Source organism: Pieris brassicae, chromosome 1 (assembly GCF_905147105.1).
Source record: "Pieris brassicae chromosome 1, ilPieBrab1.1, whole genome shotgun sequence".
NCBI lineage: Eukaryota > Metazoa > Arthropoda > Insecta > Lepidoptera > Pieridae > Pieris > Pieris brassicae.
In genome coordinates, this window is record NC_059665.1 from 15,107,294 (window position 1) to 15,123,390 (window position 16,097).

The window sequence follows — 16,097 nt, forward strand, 5'->3', positions numbered from 1 at the left end:
CCAACAATTAATGATTTCAGCACACGAACATATATTCTAATAACAACCGAACGGCCGGCAGTTAATTCACCTTAACATATATGGAAATCTCTCTGAGCGGCACTTGTTTGGTACTATTCTGAAAAATATGTTAAAAATATACATTAGAATTGTTAGGAGACTCTTTCAAGTAAGGCCTGTCAGGGTCTCGGCTCTTTCATAAGATACTTAACTATTAAATGCTTTATTATTTATTAAGAAACAAACACATTACTGTAATAGAAACAAAGGGGGAAATGAATTATAAAGTTAGTGTTTGATGTATTCTAGAACAGTTTCACAGAAAAGAATAGTTATAAACGAACATGAAAGCTGGTGTACAGCAAGTCAAGACGGTACTTCACTCCAGGCTTGCAACTGTATAAAGCGCAAATTGGCCTCAAATGAAATGTTGTTATCACCTCTGGGCGGGAGCTCCTCAGTACCAGCTCCTTCTACTCGAACGTATTTAACGAAGAGAGGTTCGAATTGTCGACGACAAAATTAACCTCGACGTCCATCATTCCACAACTGCGCGTGTTTTAAGGTAGTTTTTTCCGTGCTACCACAATGTGGAACCAGTTGTATGTTAATATTTCCTAACCAACTCGATTTAAGGTACTTTAAGAAAAGACCGAACCAATTCTTTAAAGGCCTACGACGAAGTTGCGAGCCGTTTGGCATTGAAAGTGTCCATGTGCCTATAACTTAACATCAGGAGAGCCCGTTAACCGTTTTATAAAAAAATTGCACAAACCAGCCAAAAATTGTACAACCTTTTACGTCTATATTATGTACCTGAGACACGACGTTCTACTTTTTGTATGTAAGGCATGCCGTTTCCTCACTTTCACGATGTTTTCCTACAAAAGCGAGTGTTTAATGAGCACACGGAAAGAAAAGTTCATTGGTTAGCTGTTTCACGACCTCAGGGATGAGAGTTGCACTCTGAAGCTAGGCCAACACTGCTCTATTATTATTATTACAGCTTAATTAATTAATCCATTCAATAATTGGTTAGTTAACATGTCTTAATATGAGTGATAGTTGTAAAAAATTAAGTTAGTTTTTTATTATTAGTGTCCCTTTAAGGGTAAATTATATATTTTTCCATTTCTCTTTTTTTTCTCTGGTTTTGCACAATGCATTGTTCAAATCTAATTGCCTACTTTTGGATGATAGGTATCTTATGGAATTAGGGATGAAAGTGTATAATTTTAATTGTTATGACGTGGAGCGCTTTTCTATATTTGTATTATTGTCCTGTTCTTCGTTTTTCATATATTATGGAGAGTGGTGGTCGCCTTCCCCACGGGGACCAGCTGTATTGGGACTCCCCAAGAGTTACTCATTAACTCTTCTGTTACCGAAATACAATAAAAATAATAATTCTGAAACTTTTTACAAGTTTTATACCGAAAAGGTTCTAGGTAATCTTTACAAAGCTTATGATAGACCTTTTATATATTGAAATTATTATTAAACACGGATTATTTTTTTTATAAAAAGAGAAATTGAAACCTATTGCGTTATTCTAATACCTGCGCAAGCGCTGAAACGAGCTCTATGATGAGGCATACTTAATTACCGTAATTTGCATAATAATTGCAGTTGTAGGAAGTGTGCTCAGTGGTTGCATCGTGGAGTCAATTTGAGATAATTCATTCATCATGTAAAGTTATGTACTGGTATATATATTATAATCAACCCTGTTCATCGCGAGAAAATAACGACTTTGATGTTATATATATTCCTTCCTATTTTATGCGAGTTTGTTATTTGATGTACTTAGTATAAATTAACAAGCTGAATATCTATACAAAAAGATCCTCAGGCGGAGAAATGTCACCGGGAACAAAGTTAGGAGTTGTACTCAGGAACTCGCCATTCCCCAGCATCCTACGGCATCATTTCGTGATAATTTTAAATATAGAGCGACGAAATGTTGGAATAATATCACGTGGAACACGTCTGCTCCACAGCATAATGCTGAGGGCCAGTTACAACCACAACACACACATATTACACACTTAAAATGTAGCTTATTACTTTTAAAAAAAACGTTATTTTTCTTTTTGGATTATTATTGTGTGTTGCTGTTTCGTTAGTAATAAATGTTACGTTTATACATCAAAGTGACGAAATCATATCCGCGAGTTAACTGGCGGAAGGTTTTCACTTCCTATCAGCCTATTTATTAAATAAAAAGTCTTTATACTATAAAAGTACATGCTGGGAGACCGAAGATAAGATCCAAGTGATTAAATAGACGTTAAACCACATTTAAAATTAAGCCATGACGGGGTGTTCTGGAGGTAATATTGCTATTTAGATACAGAGTACTGGTAGGTACTGGTAGGAACTGCCTATTTGACTTAAAGGAAAAATAAATAAAAGTAGATAACCCGGTGCATTATATATTATTATATTTATGTCAAAACTTAATACCAAAAATTTAAAACAGACCAAAGAAATCGGACCTCATACTACAGTTATTTGGCTGTCATAAATAGATATATGACAGTCAAGTTAAAAAAATTTAAAAGAATGAAATCATTTAGGATTCTTGTTATATGTTTTTCAATCGTTTCGAATTATAAACTTAAATATCACTTAAGCAACATTCGCAGACCTATTATTACACTCAATTAATTTCGATTGACAATTTTACAACGAATGAATTAAAATAATTTCAGATTTGTGACCAATTTGGTCCGTAACAAATTTCTGTATACGTTGTCTACTCTGTTTAGCGGCTAGATTTAGTATCTAATCAAGTTAAGCAGAAACGTTTTTTAAGTGGAAGGCGAGGAGGTGGTGGTGCAATGCAAGAAGTGAGGTTTTCAAAATAATGGTCATACAATTTATTATTCTAAGTATGTATTTTGATGACCTATAGATTTTTTAATAACGAAACCGACTCGGAAAAGTGCCCCATGCCTTTATTATTGAAATATATTTTTATTGATTTTTATTTTTTGAATACGATAATATTTTTACTAATTAAATAATTAATAAATACAACGTATGATTATCGTTGATTATTGGAAGTTGTTCTTAGACAACTAAGTACTGTAAATAAACTAAGTCGTAACTGTTAATTCAGTTTCCTGGCGTTTTAAAGTTCGGCACTTTTGCATTGCACAAAGTGCATCAGAATACCGTTGCCAAAACGTAAATTCCAATTTCAAAAGAAAACAAAAGGGAAGCGTTTGACGCCAAAAATTTCAACCGCTTGATTGGCTGAAAATCGTCCGAGCTCACGTGCTATTGGTCACAGATAATATTTGTGTGACTAACGGTTATGCGGGGGAGATAAACCAAAATGCGACCACAGATGTTGACAGACCATTTTATTTAATTAGACAAAGGAAATCCTATCTTATTTGCTTAACAGAAAAGTTCAATTTTGCGATATTCATAATCTGAACTAAGATTAGTATTTTTTTCTCTTTGCTACGGTGTTCCGGGATTATTGCTGTTATAATATTATTATGCATAATATTTACTGATATCTTAAATTTCTGGAAGATGTATGCATTTATTACCGATTTTTATATAGATTTTTTGAAATTACTAAAATTGTTGTGGGATTGATAGATTTTTAGGTGTTTAATATATTTCTAATGATCAGTCTTACAATATTGCTAAAGCTATGTAAAACTTCAGATATTCGAGGTTATAATCAAGTCCAATCTATTGATTTTATTGAAATTAAACCTGGCGATAAAGACGACTACGCAAATGAAACACGTCATTAACAAAACCAACCCCTTATTTCACAAAATAATTTTATTATAATAGATAATTTAAAACTGTCCAACTTCGCCCCACCACTTGGGAATAAAAGAGAAATGGGCGGGGCGCAAATAAAACAGAAACCTTCTAAAAATACAAGCGTCCTTTTCGCGCAAGTGAGCAGTCTAAGTACTGAGCGCTCGACAATAGGAGTTAAAGGAGTGCTGTCGTCTCTTTCACTTATGGCTCCACCAAATAGAGCTATCTCAACATCAGCCCTTCATTTCTATAAAGGTATAAGCGGACGGCAGGGTCATAGTTCCACGTGAGATTGTGTTTTGTAATCAGTGAAGTGCCGCCTTTATTCTGTAGCAGAAGTACAATGTTCGCGCGTTTGACACTTTAACATTTGTTTGGCGGGAACACGATTTTGATACGCCCGGTTTTAGTGTTGCTTATAGTGAAATGTATAGCAGTTAAAAATTACAACAGTTATTGCAAGGGCAATAACTAGGATTTTTTTCTCTCAAAGTTCTATAAGGTAAGAACATAAATAATCATGTAATACTTCTCTAAATCAGGGCCCTCCCATAAACACCAGTGGTCTCTGAAAAATAAAAGAGATTCACTTATTTAATAAAAAAACAAAATATTAATATTTTAGCAATTATTGTTTCATGTTATAAGTATAAAAAATAACTTTATATAAACGTGCTTGCTTAATAAATTAGGTATATGTCTATGCTACATAAGAACTTATTTAACAAATCCGTATCCAAAAATGTAAATGTATTATCTGAGATCCCATTATATTGTACCTATAACTTATTTTTCTTTGATATATATCTTATTAAAGACCACAAATTGCATGAAACTTCGTAAGGATTATGATATTAACTAAACGTTTCTTAACAAAGAAATGCATTGCTTATTTTCCTCGGTAAAGGATTCTAAATGTTTGTGATATTATTTCAATAAAAAAGCATTATAATAAACCCGCTAATCATAGTTTTTTAATATAGACTTTAACTCAAGCCCGACGGACACAAACTAATACTGTAATTAAAAAGTAACTTACTCCCAACGTTGACCTTTTGGTGTTGGTCGTACTTTTTGTGGTAGACCTCATTGACGTTCTCCTACGCCACGGCGTTCTTATAGTAGAAGTTTCTGTGGTGACTTTTCGTTTCGGTACCCTCTTTGAGGTTTCCGTAGTACTCGTGTTTGTGGACGTAATTAAATTACTGCTTTTCGCAGTCAATTCTGTAGCGTCGTTAGTAAAAGTAATACTTTCATTTATTACTTTTGTAATTCCTTTAGTCGCAACTGTGATGAATGTATCTATTTTTGTATTTTCTGTGTTATTTTCGTTATTTATCTTAGGTTTCAATAGTTTTGTTATTATTGTTTGTTCGGTAGTCAGGTCTCTATGGTTTTGAAATACTTGAGTGTAATTTGTACTAAGAACTTCTATTGTTATATCGTTTGATTTATGTGTATCAAATAATAATGGCATATTATGTGTAACAGTGACATTAGGAAGTTTACTTGCACTCGTTGAATTTATGATAGAACTTGCACTCGGTAATGATTTTGTATCTATCTCTGGACTTGTTAAAATAGTGACATTGAGGTTATAGGTTCCATTTCTTTCAATTTTCGTACTGGGATAGTCTTTTGTCATATTTACTACATCTTTCATTTGCTTTTCATTTGTCTTATTAGAATAACTCATAACTCCCTTGTCTTTAAGGTTTGTTGTATTAATCGGTACAGAACCAACTGATTTTACAACATTTTTGTTTAATTTCTGCTGTTCTTTGAGTAGGTGTGAAACATTTTTATGTTTTGTATCATTTATTTGTGCCTCTATGATTGGAGTAGTCATATTTATAGGGATTACAGTGTTGTTTTTGTATGCCTTTGAACTTACAGACATATTGCTATAATTTTCTATTTCAGTATAAGTGTAGTTCATTGGTAATGTTCGCAAAAACATTAAATCTTCTATTTTTACTGTTGTAACACTCGTTTTTAAAGTACTTTTGGTTGTTTCGTCCGTAGACGAATCTGGTTTATTTGCAGTTGTAGAAGAGTTCAAAATATTTGTAGTTTCCAACAACTTCTCAGGCGTTGCGGGTTTAGTTGAAGTAATTGAATTGCTAACATTTTCCTCTTTAAATGATGATTTTAAGGATGGCCTTATTAAATTCTTTGTGTCCTTCACAACATTTGTTGCATTCTTTAATATTGTTGAAGAGTTCATGTGAAAGTGAATCTTAGGTTTTTTAGTTGTGAAAAATACGTCAATAAAATTCAATGTTGTTTTTTTATGCTTCTGAACCCTCTTAGTTAATGCCTCCTTAAATTCTTCCAAAGTCAAATAGGCGTTAGGCATTTTTGATTCAACTGGATTATTTATGTAAATAAAGGGACTCCCAGACCTTACTTTCCCTTTGATCATTAGATTATGCAGTTTGTATCCATTCACTTCTTTTAACTTTTTAACGTGTATTTCAAATAGTTGATTCTGATCGAATTGACGTCTTAGTATGACGAAATCTCCATCTGTAAAAGATTTTTTAAGGATCCTAATAATAATCCAGTGGTGTTATAATCTCAATGGCCTCAGATTGCATCATTATCTTCAATAAAAAAAATATGGAAAGTTCCATTGTTGAACAGTCGTGATTCGATGACAGTTATTGAATATGTAAAGCGTTCTTTGAAAAATAACATATCTATTTATCGTAAAGTACGTATCGTAGGTATAATGAGGCCAACGTGTGGCCTAACAATCTCCATAAAGGATTTTACTTTACGTCCAAATGATTTTATTTATTACCATCGCCCTAGTTAATTTATGATTCAAACATCAATGAAACAGATATAGGAATGTGTCCGGAATTTGCCTTATTTGCGATTTCATAATATTATGTAAAAAATACCTCGTGTACATGCTTCCTTGTATTTTTTATATAACTCGTTAATTATGGTATCCGATAGACCTTGCGCTTCATTAGAACCAATAATTTCTTTAAAAACTAATAAAATCAATACAATATTAATCCTATTTACTAAATCCATTTCATCTGTTCTCACAAACTACATTTTTTAATAATTTGTGAGTTTCTAGTTGAATGCATGGATGGATTTTAATTTCACTATCGTAAATTTTTCCAATAGCATTATTTTATAAGAGAATATAACTTAGAATTCTTGACAGACAGATAGAAATTTCGCTATGATAAATATTGTCATTTAATGTCCAATCAACTGATACCTGTCACAATGACATGTTTATGTTTTTTTCCTCTATGCTCTATGGAGATTCTAGGTGTCTATTATTAATCGAATTTGAACAACTCCAACTATATTTACAATTTCAGTGTACAGTAATGTTTCCGCGTAACTCCTGGGCCTTAAGATAAGGAAGTACGAAGTTTGTCGTAACATTTTTTTATTATCAAAATACCCGAAAGATATAACTTTCATTTTAGGTTTATAAATTTATAAACAAACCTATCAATACTTGTATAATTCTCTAATAAATACATGAATAACATAAAATTTTAGTCAGTTATAAAAAAATACGTACATCTGAACGTATTAAATTATAAATGATAAACCTTACGCAAATATTACGAATCACCCAAGTTCGGAAGAACGGATCTGTATTGAATCAGATATACTAAAATGGAATAATATTCTTGCTTCTTAGTATGTACTTATTTATAAAAAGAAGGCTTTATAACCTTTTTTAGTTCAGGGTTACTGTATGTGTTTCGTAATAATTTGTTTTTTCTAATAGCCAAGTTGGTGATCAATATTTTATAATTTCAAATAACTCTCTCTTTAATTGGAAACTCATGTCTGAGCGTCGTGGTCAGCAATGAAGCATCTGGAGGGAACTATCTGTTTCAACCGGTTTCTGTCCAGCACCTCTCTTATGACAGTGTACAGTTTTGAGAACGATAAGTTTTTCACTTAATCGCTCTAGGGAGTCTAGGGAGTGTTAAATGTGCATATAGAAAGTCCATTGGTGCAATTCGAACCTTCAGGGATGAGACTGGTACCCTGAAGTCACTAGGCCAACACTGCTCGAAGTAGCTGTTAGTTTTTGTTGTCAGTTATTACGCAATAGCAGTAACTAGTATAGCTATTACTATCTACAATTTATTCTTAAGTGTTTACCTAGATTATACCTACCATTAAGTATACGTCATATGTACAGGGCATCATCATAGAAGAATACGGAGTGTACACAATGCTGCCGGCGCAGCAAATAACGCCAATCTCCCCTTGGCCTCCCGATACCAACCTTCTGGATCGGATGGACGATCTGGCGCACAAAGGTAAAGGTAATGGTGACCACCATTGTTTACTACTATTAGCTTAGATGTTGGGTAGCTCTGGTTTTCTTTTTGTGAATTTTATGTTCATCGTAATTGCCATATATTTTAGACCACGATTTTTATTAGAATGTTGTTGAAAATTGTATTACATATAATGTTACTAATAAATAATACCTATCATTAAAAAAAGGAGTTTAGTCGGTTAGATTTGCATAGACATATCGACGATAAGTCTTATAGGTTTTTTGGTACTTTAGAATATTGCAAAAGGTATTTAATGTATTAAAACTTTTGCTTTTAATTTTATAGTATACCGTATTTATTATTGTTACAAGTTTTTAATTATTTTGCTTTTGTTTATTGTATATAGGGTAGTACAAATGCTTTAGAGCTACCTCCGATACACTTATCAAAGCAAACTATTTGATTAGATTTCCATGTTCATTCAAATTTAAATAAATTATTTTAATAATAATAAAATTGTAATATATATTTTAATTAAATAACCATAAGATAACGCGATAATTGAAATATACTTGCAAGGTACATCATTAATGCTAAAATATATACTTTAAAGCTAAAGGTACTAAAAACCAGTCTCGTACTACAAAGAAACAAGTAGGTATATATGAAATAGTGATTATTATACTTTTTATTAGATGACTATGTCATATACTAGTATGGAGATGGCCGTGGCTAACTTGCTATATATAAAAAAAAACATCACAGGCCGTCTTTTTAGTCTAGAGCGTACATTAAACCGATTAATAAAAAGAATTTAGATAAATAAGTTTTGGTTTAAACAAAATGCTTTTATATTGAACTGCCAATGTCGGCTAAAATGAAGACAAAACCATATTTTATTAGGTTGTTATTTTTTATTGCCTGATACTATAAAAAATAATAACTATAATATACTGCTGTGTAGACACCTGTTGCATAAGTCTGTGACGTGGCGTGATTAATTAGAGTAAGCAGGCTTGTGATGGACAGGTCACAGCGGTGTTAACCAGCTCGGCGGGGTGTTTGTAGGAGGCAGACCGCTACCTGACTCCACGCGGCAGAAGATCGTTGAGTTGGCGCACTCCGGCGCGAGGCCCTGCGACATCAGCCGGATACTGCAGGTCTCCAACGGCTGCGTGTCCAAGATACTCGGCAGGTGCGTGTAACTTCATGGCTGTTGCGTTTCATACTTAGAACATACATGAATGATGAAGTAAATTAGAACTTATAACATCTCGGGGACAGAGTTGCTTGGCAGTTTTGCATTCGTGGTTCCGGAGAATTCCAGGTGAGGGTTCAGTTACGAGTAGTCTTCTCTAATTTTTGCTTCATTCTTTACTAAGTTAGAGTTTGCCGTCAAACTTATCCCCGAGTCATCTAAAAAGTGTTCAGTAAGTTTTAGTAGCTATTTTGTATGAAATTACAAATTCACACCACAGGCACCTTGAAGTAATCAAAATGACAAATGGTTCAATAAATCGTAATATATCAAGACCAAACCACAATTAGCATAGATCTCTTGTAACACTACACCCAGTTATCCGAAAAATGTTGCCAGTAATCAATACCAGGTCTAACTAGCCGTAACCGCAGTATCATAGTTGCGACCGCATCGTAACGTCAGGGTTAAAACCTGTATAAAAAGTTTCTTTAGGTGAATGCAATTAAAATATTTCAAAATATACGTCGCTATTTCATGAGATATAATCAGCCTTTTATGCATAACTAAACATTTCTTCTTAATTAACAAAAGGTCCTAGTTTTTAAAGCGATTCATTCTACATAATACAGAGCTGATTTTTTAGTCCTTTTTCAAAAGATTTATTTATTTCATAACATAGTCAATAGATATGTGTGATTAATATAGTTCTTTCGGTAATATTAAGTACAGTTAAAGTCGTCTATCAACTAAAACAATAGCGTCCAAAACACGTCCAAATTCAACGAATTAAAAAAACACTAATAGGGTTTAACTTTTAAGGTTCGTCTACGAACAAGTATTAAGTTGCACACTTTAAAATTGCTATATGGGACTAAAATGTACCAAAACATTCGAGACTCCCAAGGCTCTATTTAACCCGGTTGAGACCATGTAACATGAGACTATCTATTTTCATGACACATGGAATATTCTTATAATGCGGTTGAACACAGTAACGTTTGAACAACAGCAACTTTAGGTATCTCAACAAAAAGTTTTTATTAACATTTATTAACAAAGGGACCTTTTTTTAGAACGAATGACAAGAAAATAATTACTTATTGGAATTAAATATTAAGGCAGTTATAAATATTTAGTCTTTAGGATATTACTATCTATGTTTTAAATGCCAAACTTGTTTAAAAACATGTAACTTTTTACATCAACAATATAAAAAATGGAACTTTAAATCAATATAAAATAAGTTTACACAAACCAGTTCTTTATCTTTATGTATCAGTGTCCTGTGACAAGCTTTTGTAAATTAAAACAATTGTACTCGAATACATGAAATCAAACATTGTAAATGTGATCCTGGCGTATAATGTGAAAAATAATATATATTAACATTTAATACGATACCAGACACTACATCTAACTAAGTTCTTATTTTGGATATTTTTAAAAACCTTATTTAAACTTAAGCTAAAAGCTTGCTCGCTGACTAACAGACAGAACCTGTTTTCATGTTTATAACCCGTTGATACATTATATATCTTACTAATTCTATTTATGGTTGAGACTAGTAACAAAAAATATTCACTTTCTACTTTCGTATTTCTATTATAGTGCGTTAAATATTTGCGACATACGGTTGTCCCGTTTTATTGACATACAAAACAACGATATAAATAAAAGTAAATAAATCAGTGGCACTACAAACTTTTTAGGTCTGGGCCTCAGATTTCTGTTTCATCATCACTTGTCAGTATAATAAGTAAGTAGGTGATCAGCATCCAGTGCCTGACACACGCCATTGACTTCTTGGGTCTATGGCAAGCCGGTTACCTCACGATGTTTTCCTTCACTGTTCGAGCGATTGTAAAATGCGCACATAGAATGAAAGTCCATTGGTGTACAGCCTGGGATCGAATGTATGACCTCATGGGTGACATGAGTCGTACTGCTCATATAAGACAAATATATAATAATCTCGAAGATTTACAGTAAAGGTTAAATATTATTAGTGTTAACATATTTTTTTAGATATTACGAGACGGGGTCGATTCGACCTCGAGCGATCGGGGGTTCAAAGCCACGCGTAGCAACAGCGGAGGTTGTAAGCAAGATAGCGCAGTACAAACGAGAATGCCCCTCAATCTTCGCATGGGAGATCAGAGACCGCTTGCTCAGCGAAGGAGTCTGTTCTTCGGATAATATACCTAGTGTAAGTAAATTTTTTATTAGAACTGATTTTTGTAAAGAGATTTATTGAACTGTTCTCTTATCCATAAAACATATTTTTTATCTCAGGTATTCTTGTACCTTTCTTCGAGAACTTATGAAGAATTTACGAAGACTATGATATAATTTTATGTTATAATCAATTCGTAGCAATTACGATTAGTTTACATCCATTTTCTAAAAATAATTATGAATATGTCATCATGATAGTTCGATTCAGATTAATTTAAGAAATTTATAACAGAGGCTATATCCTTGTTCTGCCGACAAAGACACGGGCTTCAGCCAGGCATTTAAAATCTCTATAATTTCAGTGCGATATAAAATCGTACTGGCATAACGCCTTATCGCCCCCACAAACCCCACTCCATCCACCCCGTAGCAAAACAATATGACGTTATAACTTTTTTCTTCGTCTTTCCCTTTTTTGAATAAGGCTCCCTTCTGGGACAGCCTTTAGATGGCTCACATATAGGTGGTTCAATCCGACTTACGTTTTTGGTTTCAAATCCTGTTGGCAACAAAAGTCATATAGCATCACCGTCAAACACATTTTAGTTTCCACGGGAAAACTCAGGATCGTGCTATCTACTTTGATACAGTCTAATACCACATTATTGACTGTTTAAGTCGTGGGTTGCCTGGAGGAGATCGCTCGAGAGCGATATGGCCTCCAGTCACCCGCCTATTTATTTTGTCTATATATTTATTAAGTCTATATATACTTGTAGGAAATGTTAATAAATAAATATTAAAACGCAAATACCTCTGTTAAACTGTAACAAACAAAAAGATTCCTAATAGACAAAATAATACATGGATTGGTAACAAAACGAAATATTGAGGTATTAAAAAAAACTTAAATAGCGAGTACCTACTTTTAAACCATACAAAATAATTTCAATCGAATGAAATCCTAGAAGTTCAAGTTTATACTTTGCACAAAAGGAACACACTGTATCATGCTGTAATATTTTATCTATGTGTGCGTTGTAGTTATGAATAGTAGACTATGGAGGTAGGGAGTACCTGTACATCAGAAAATTAAGTTTTTTAAATAAAGGTCAATTTCATATTAAATTTGTATTTATCTATACCTTTCCAACTGTATTTTAACTTTACAAGTACCACAAATGCTATAGCTGTTTTGTGTATATCGTTAACTTTTCATATAAACGTTATATATACATACTTTTACTTAGTGTTAGATAGAATCCACGCAAGCTGATTTTTCCATAAACACAACACTAACGCTTCAAGTACCACTTATATTTAAGTACAGGTTTCACTCTTTTATGATCTCCTAAAAACAAGCGAGCCGAAAAAAGAAAGATTAAGATGTGAAAACAGTCATTAAGTCAAATTTAAGCAACGGGTAAATTCCTAAACACCCCTCGGAATACTTGTGAATACTTAACATAAATTAATTAATAAAACCCGCCATCATCCTGTCGTTGACGTTCCGAGAAAAAGAAGCATTACGACCTCCGCCAAGAATATCGAGAAAAACATAAAACCCCCAAATGGAAGGTATCTGTAAAACGAGATGAACATAGGATACCGTAATAGGTGCGAAAGAGTTGAGCATCTTTTTCAATGGATGGGGAGAGCGGGCGATTTTGACACGGTGCCGAATAAAGAAAATATGAAGGCTTTTGTTGCCGTAAAAATTCCTGTATAGGGGATAAAGTCTTTAAGTTATCAGGGGGAGGAAGGGCTCTTAGGTGTCTATAAACAGGTAGATAATATTATGCATACTCTAGTCGTATTTATCGAGCACAGGGTTGTCGTGTTTACGTATCTATGCTTAAGGGTGTTTAAAGGTTGAATATATTAACGTCATGAGATCCATTTATAATGACGTCCGTTCTAATTTTGTAAATAATGTAATAATGAAGGAAATTTATGCAATAATTTTCACACGAACTTGCGCACTGATTTTTAACGTAACGAATAATTTACATGTTGAAATTAATTTTAAACCACTACAATATCATTTGAATAGCTTCGTTTAGCTTAGTAATATACAAGATCGGAACTTTAGTTAAACCTTTATACTAACGACCCTTAACTAAAAAAGCGAAACCACTCAACCTTGTTAAATACACAGCCCTAAACGATGCGTTTTGCCGTTCAAATGTGTGATTAATATCCATAATGTTACAGTACGATTTTAATTAACAATAAAAATATGCGGTGAGAGGGTCAATTGTCGTCAGGGATGTCATAGGGTCATATCGTGTCTGAGCATGCGTTCCCGTAGCAAATCACTTCCGGGCCACTAAATCCAGGCCAAATTAATGCATTTAGCACGCTCCCGGCACTTTCGTTGGGGATGACAACTTTATTTTATTGTATCGCGATATTTTCTTGTCACGTTACTGTCAACGACCGATGTGTCATTTTTTGTACATTCAATTTATATGATACCATGATTAACACAAATTTGTTTTTGGTATTATATTTTAAAGTGTATTTTACAATACATTTATTTCAATATAGATTTTAGGTAGAACTAATATTTGTATATTAACTAAGAAAACACTACATCAATTTCTGTAGGTTTAGGTAGTTATAAAACAGCTCTGAAATATAGTATTGTCTTTTGTTAAAATAGCTTTTACACATTAAGAAAAACACTTTTTGAACGGATTAAAGCTATGTATTATTATTAAAACTTATAGTCACCGTGATGACGTACGATGTAAATAACTCCGTCAAAAAGTGTTTTTCTTAAGCTCTGAAACAGCTTAAACCATTACAAACAGAAAATACACAGTATACGACGATATTAAGGCCAGATTGTTCCGCTGAGTAGCTCAGAACACTGATTTAAAATATCATTACGTATCATATCTGAGATGGCGATCTCACGGGGGTTGGGATATCGCGGCAACAAATTGTAACAAAGAGAGCCAAAGAAGATTACCGTAGAAAACGCGTGCCGCACACGCGACTCGCATGAGGTCCGCTATACCCCACCCTACCCAAAAATACAACGGAAGAATAATACACTTTAATACAAAACAACAACGCACAATTTCCAATGTATTATTTTAAAAATTTACTGCCATTGCACAGACGAAAAACATGCCGTATACGTCATTAATACAGTCCAAAATAGATTGACGTGTATTATAAATCGGTTAAAGAGATGCGTCAGAGAGAAATTAATACCACAATTCGTGGGATTTAAGGCTTATATTGGAGTTGCAAATAAATATATGAAACAATTGTTTATTTAACTGTTTTTGACATCTTTGTCTTCAGGCTGTTTGTATACCTTCTGATACATTTAAATTGGTTTTTCCTTTTAAAAAGTGAAATTTGTACTTACGTCCGAATTAGGTATTCGTAACTTATATGTATAAATGCTATCACAAACTAACAGATAGGCCAACTAGTATTTATTTTAACTGATCATCCCTTAAGTAAGATACTTATGCGAGGTAGACATAAGCCTGTCTCAATACAGCATTATATTTAAACACTCGTCAAGAAAACTTTTACAAAAATACAAAGCTATTTGTTAAGATTTCGTTATATTCCGGAGTATTCATAACAATTGTATTCAATTAGAACGGGTTATTTCTGAGATTAACTAATAAACTCAGCCTTATAATATATAATATAAATGTATAACAATGCCCAGTAACTTATAAATTCGTAGCGCCGGTCCTACCCGAGTAAATTCAATTTAATATCAACGATATAAAGGCATGTAATTTCATTAAACGCACAGGCTAAGGTGTCATCAATACCATACAATTCAGCCCCAGTTAATTACAAGTTTTGAGTGCAATAAGCCGAGACGAAGCGTGCCTCAACCCCGCCTACAATGGCTATTGATTTCTATTAGATTTTCTTTTTATTACGGGTTATTAAAGATTAAATCGAGATAAAGCTTTATTTTATTTTTTCTATATGTTCAGCTTTGAGCAAAAATATACAAAAATAGTCAGTGAAAGTGTTCTTTGATATGCTCAAATACCTACGTAAATTGTGTTCCTAAATTATGGCTTAAGGGTTTCAACAAAGACTATATAAAATCGTTGTATGACCCATTATGTATAATATCATGCTTCAGCCTAATTAATGCGGTTGACCAAGAATATTAATAACAATTTAAATTGAATTAGAACTGTAACATAAATTACAATTTCACTAAAACAATTTTTTTTGCGACCGTGTAAAGCAACTCGCTCCATACAACTGTGCTTCTTTTAACAACGCCTGTGGACCTATATACTTCTTTGTATGAAGTGAGTTGATTTTCAAATAGTACCCTAAGTTTGTGTTTTATTTTTCGGATTTAGGTAATAGAGAAATATATTTATTTATTAGAGTATCTACTCTCATACATAAATTATTTGCTAATAGAAAAATACTAATTTAAATTCTGACAGTACGTGCGACTGGCTATACTCTGTGATAGTTTTCCAACGATAATCACCACACTTAAAAATAAACTAATAAGCTTGAATCGTAAGTAAAATTTTCAAATATGATGTGTATGTATTCTAACACTATTTAGGTGTAATATTTGTACTTTTCAAAACACATCACTTCGAGGGTGTCAACCGAAGCGAGTTAAGTAC

General features: G+C 33.0%; 2 protein-coding genes across 2 annotated transcripts in view; one reads left to right on the plus strand and one right to left on the minus strand.

Moving 5' to 3' along the window:
- Positions 1-3,775: 3,775 nt before the first annotated feature.
- LOC123715763 lies at positions 3,776-6,974 on the minus strand. The gene is made up of 3 exons (XM_045671037.1): positions 6,705-6,974; positions 4,835-6,324; positions 3,776-4,363 (listed from the first exon to the last, which is right to left on the minus strand). Exons 1-3 carry the CDS (start codon positions 6,841-6,843, stop codon positions 4,334-4,336), a joined length of 1,659 nt encoding a protein of 552 aa, XP_045526993.1. The 5' UTR covers positions 6,844-6,974; the 3' UTR covers positions 3,776-4,333.
- Positions 6,975-7,390: 416 nt separating this feature from the next.
- Positions 7,391-16,097, plus strand: part of LOC123709298 (paired box protein Pax-6-like) — a 35,977-nt gene continuing 27,270 nt past the window's right edge. Inside the window, exons 1-4 of the mRNA XM_045660519.1 lie at positions 7,391-7,476; positions 7,991-8,111; positions 9,144-9,270; positions 11,302-11,482. Of these exons, the coding sequence (XP_045516475.1) occupies positions 8,024-8,111; positions 9,144-9,270; positions 11,302-11,482 (396 nt within the window). The 5' untranslated portion in view covers positions 7,391-7,476; positions 7,991-8,023. The remainder of the gene's footprint in view (positions 7,477-7,990; positions 8,112-9,143; positions 9,271-11,301; positions 11,483-16,097) is intronic.

What these genes read in the sequence shown, in the direction of transcription:
- LOC123715763 (XM_045671037.1), bottom strand. Translation starts at nt 6,843, where the DNA reads ATGGATTTAGTAAATAGGATTAATATTGTATTGATTTTATTAGTTTTT. An exon ending in CAAGGAAGCATGTACACGAG is followed by an intron (nt 6,325 to 6,704) that starts GTATTTTTTACA and finishes AATCTTTTACAG; the next exon opens with ATGGAGATTTCGTCATACTA. An exon ending in CCAAAAGGTCAACGTTGGGA is followed by an intron (nt 4,364 to 4,834) that starts GTAAGTTACTTT and finishes TTTATTTTTCAG; the next exon opens with AGACCACTGGTGTTTATGGG.